Here is a 4,430-nt window from a genome sequence, read left to right on the forward strand (position 1 = left end):
GATATTGTTAGGACGAGAGCCGTTGCTACACCGTATGCTTTTTCGATCCGTCGTGGATGCTTTTCCACGCATCTTGAGAGAATATCGTCACATTGAAATAGTTGATCAACAGGTGACGCACGGGACTTGTTTCATGGGTTTGCCAATGCACGATCAGAATATTGATCAATCAGCCAACTTGCTCGCATGACCGTTGACAGTTCTCACATTCTGAATTGCAGATTGCGAACTATGGGATCTGCTGCGCTCCATATCTGTCAGGTGGCCGGAGGTACTGGGGACGGATTCTATGAATTCGGCATACACTGTTGGGACTATGCCGCCGGTCTTCTCATCGTCCGTGAAGCCGGTGGTTTTTGCTGTAACTATGATGGTATGTCCATGTATTTTCTCGATGCAAACAATTCTTTGGGACTGAGTGAGTAGGAGGTGTGGTTCATGGTTACTTCCTTTTGCTACTGATTTCATCCAAGCAACTTGTCTGAATGAGTAGCCCAGTTGGATCACATTTACTGCTAACTAACCAGCTTAACAGGTCCCTCTGATTCTGTCTAGAATACCTGATTACCTGAGAAAAATACTATCTTTTGCCTATTTAGTCGCCTGTTTTTTGCATCTATGATTTCGGCTGCTGGTTTGTAGCATGCTGGGTCACTCTCCGATCCTGGATTTGCCAACTGATGGACCCTTGCGTAGGATTGGTAATGCCATATTCGATTTGTGTTGGACCGCGTGTGTAACCAGCTGAACGTCCTGTATACGGTGTAAGCTCGTGGGAAGAAGACAGGGTGAACGTGAGAAGACGGTTCTGTTGCTATCCGGACGTCCTGGCTGTCCATAGTTGTTCAACCTTGTGGCGATGACGTATTCAAGGACGTAGAAAGACCACTTTTAGGGAACTCCAAAAGTCGTCTTTGTTTGATGAGAAACAGATTTCCTTACGAACTGAATAGTTGTTTATTTTGTATGATTTCGGGTTTACGATGCCTTGGGTACTTACTTCATGTCGTTTATGCACAACACGTGGCTATTTAAGCCTTTAATGGCAGGTGAATCTTACTTCCATATCGAGATCACTTACCAGACATTGTGAATATCAGAAACTGGTGGCCGATAACGTCTCAAGTATCTTAATTTTGTTTGACCTACGTCCACCGTAGTGGTTAAATGGGTAAAACGCATAATTTCCAAATAGCTCAATATGTACTCTAACCACCCGGTTGGGAACGGGAAAACCAATCGACCATCTAGCCGACAAAGTGGAATTTGTTTCCGGTTCTTCGTTTCACCCATTATTCTTTGAAGCTCTGCTAGGACCCTTTGTGTTAGTTTATGGACTCTTGTTTCACTCAAAACAGAAATGACAAGAGTAAACTGTCTTGTTTTCCGGTGAGACATACTCGTACTTTGTGTGTGTGCCAGGTAAGCCGGTGTAATCTGTCTCCCAATAACGAAGGACAGCAGAAACGGTAGAAATGTCACTATGAACCACATCCCATCCAATCATATGGGTTTGCAGGCGGCTGATATGGTGATATGGGGGCGAGATGGCCCAAGTAGTTAGAGCGCGAATTTACTGACAGAAAGGTCTATGGTTCGAACCGACCTCTGCCTATCGACTTCCCCTGTCTAGGCTTGGGCAACGTGGCAGTATCCCAGCCGTCGTGCAGCCTTCCGGTGGCATGGCAGTTGGGCACCGGAAAGGGTGCACAGCTGGACGGATATGGTGCCATTACCAGGATGCCCTTATGTCCACCCTCAAAAAGGCGGCCGTGAACGTGAAAGTGCTCGGGAATTACCCAAACATAAAGGTGTTCGTTTCTTTCTATCTACAGAGTAAACTAAGATTTCCCAAAGTGGATATTTATATTTGGAAAGTAGTCCATCTAAGAGGATCCTTCATCCACTTTAATAGGACAGATTTGGGAATTAAAAATCGCTAGTAGTCTGCATATAGATCCCATAGCTGGAACGACTTTCGTAGATACCTACAGTGTGGGCCAGTTCAGCACGATTGAGGCATGCACTTACGGCAAATCCGATTGTCCGGAAGTCCATTGAATCGAGTTATTTTCAGATCCGGGTGCATCGAATCCACCGGTGTATGCTTCAGGTAAATTGGTGGACTACACTACCAACACACCCACACAGTGTTGCGCAGTTATCATGGTTTGGTTTGCCTTGGGCTATTCGATGGTGGTCACGGAAAGTCACTTGTGACACTGCCACCAGTGTGTGTTATAACGCGCCGTTCACATACCCATATGGTGACAGAACGATAGTTAGATGTTGTTATGCATTAAGGATGGGACACAACAGCAAAGTTTTGTACGATGTTCCGGTTTCGCTTCGCTTTGTATCATTAGGCGCACTCTACAGATTACGGCAACAAATAAATTTAAAAATGGAAAAATTACCGCGTCAAGACTTGCCCTGCAGTTTATCACGGTGGTCCCAACATGACGACAAAATGCTGTTTCTGATTGCTATCGTATGGGAATAACAATGATCCCAGCAAATGTATTCACCGATGTAACCTGTAGTACGTTGCCGACTAGACAGCAAGATAAATCCGCTATATCGCGCGAAACTGCGCTCTTGTGTTCCATATTCAAGCTCGCTTCTGGAAGAGGCTGATGGTCGCGGAAAGTCAGTTTTTCAACCTGCGCCGGTGCTCGGTTTTTCTACCAAATCAATAATCTGGCTGATAGACCACTGCAACTGATCCAAGTGTGACTTCATCTCTGATCGTCTAAACGTCAGTCCAGAAAATTTTCTGGGCCCAAAATAAATGTGCATTATGTACAGACAGCCATGGCAATCTACCTTACATTTCCTTCTTCAGGCTGAATGTTTGTATTCATTCTAAAACTGAGTTCGTGGACGGGTTCAAATGGACAGGCAGTTTCAGACAATGGTTGTTTTAGGGTTATTTGACGGAATTATTTCAAGCTTGCATTCACTTGCATTCTGCGTAAGCATCGGATGGAAAAACTAGGTTCGTTGCTTCAGCCTCAAACCTGTCGCGAATGTCATTGAGCGTTCGAATGCCACGGTCTCTCAGGACTACGTACATAAGAGTTGCTTCCGTCAGGTTGTTTCGTTCATATGAAAATTAAATTGCTTCGGAAGTGCTCCACAAAACATGAAAATCTTCAAAGTTTGTACGTCCTTTTGGATGATTCCACTCCGCGTTTGATCTAGTTCCTTCAGACGACAGTGATAGTTTCCTGTCTGAGACCCGTCTTTGACCATCAGGGATGTGGATATTCAACTTTTTAGGTACATATACTGCAATGTCTCTTGCACGTATACAGTTTGCGTTGGAAAAACAAAACAGGCCGCCAAATGGGCTTCAGCAAGTGACGGCTAGTGAAAATCCGCTTCCCACTCAGGCCATCATTTCGGGTCGAGCAGAGATGTTGATGTGCTCTGTTTATTCTACCTCCCAGTGTATTTGCTGACTAGAATGAATGAGTCAAACTGAAGTCGTGCGCTTCAGCTGTTCAAAAACCCTCATGAAAACTGGATTCTGCCGCTGTATCGTAAAACGGGGCATCATATGGAAGGTCTATGAACTAGAATTGGTTTGTTTTTTAGGTTACGTTTTTAGGCCCTTTGGACCGTATTTGTGCGATCAGAGAGGAATCCAGTATAGAGTTACTAGTCAGATTCGCGAGGTTCAGGGCTCAGTTGCAGGAAACATCTCTGGCATACTGAACTGACGAATGTATATCGTGCGTTCTCGAGGTTCCATGCATCCGATTATTTCAGGAAACTTATCAAGTTATTTTTCCAAGAATGCTATGAAATCACGCAAAAGTCATGAGTCAAAATAACTGAGACTTTCTGTTCCTATGTACGAATCACTGTCCCGCAGTTCAAGGGCATTGTTGATGTTGAGAATCGGTTCTGGTCCTTATAAGATACGCTCGCGTCGCTAGTGCAGTCACATGAGGTGTTAACGGTTCATCAAGCGTCAATTGAATGACCGACTAAAAGGCGAGTGAATACACAAAGATTTGTGATCAGGGAAGTGGCTATGCATGGAGCCAGTGTGTTTTGTTAAATACTGAGAACACTAAAGGCGAGGCAGTCTATCTCCAGACAATCGAAACAGTCCACATCGGCTTTGCGGCTTTACTCAGAGCGCTTGAGACGTTGCTAGGGAGAGGGAAAAAGAGGTGGAATGTATCTTTGTAAGGTATTGGGTCTGTAACAATTTGAACTCTTCAGCCTTCTTCTCAGCCCAATTTTATGGTATTCTCGTGTTTAGCCGAAATGTTTATGAGATAAAGGGCACAAATACTTTTGAACGGCAAATACTCAGTTGATCTTGAGCCCTGATTTTATTGCCTCCAGCATCCACAATATGATTCTCGACACACGGATAGTGGATTCCTTTGGTAGCCAGTTGCAATTTTTCTTTC

The 4,430-nt window shown here is 44.5% G+C and overlaps 1 protein-coding gene across 1 annotated transcript in view; it reads left to right on the plus strand.

Moving 5' to 3' along the window:
• The window catches only part of T265_13808 (hypothetical protein), a gene marked incomplete at both ends in the record, with an annotated part of 25,141 nt that extends 24,724 nt beyond the window's left edge, over positions 1-417 (plus strand). The window contains one exon of the mRNA XM_009170620.1: positions 222-417. Within this exon, the coding sequence (XP_009168884.1) occupies positions 222-417 (196 nt within the window). The remainder of the gene's footprint in view (positions 1-221) is intronic.
• Positions 418-4,430: the final 4,013 nt, after the last annotated feature.

The sequence above is a fragment of the Opisthorchis viverrini genome, assembly GCF_000715545.1.
Source record: "Opisthorchis viverrini unplaced genomic scaffold opera_v5_104, whole genome shotgun sequence".
NCBI classification, from domain to species: Eukaryota; Metazoa; Platyhelminthes; class Trematoda; order Opisthorchiida; family Opisthorchiidae; genus Opisthorchis; species Opisthorchis viverrini.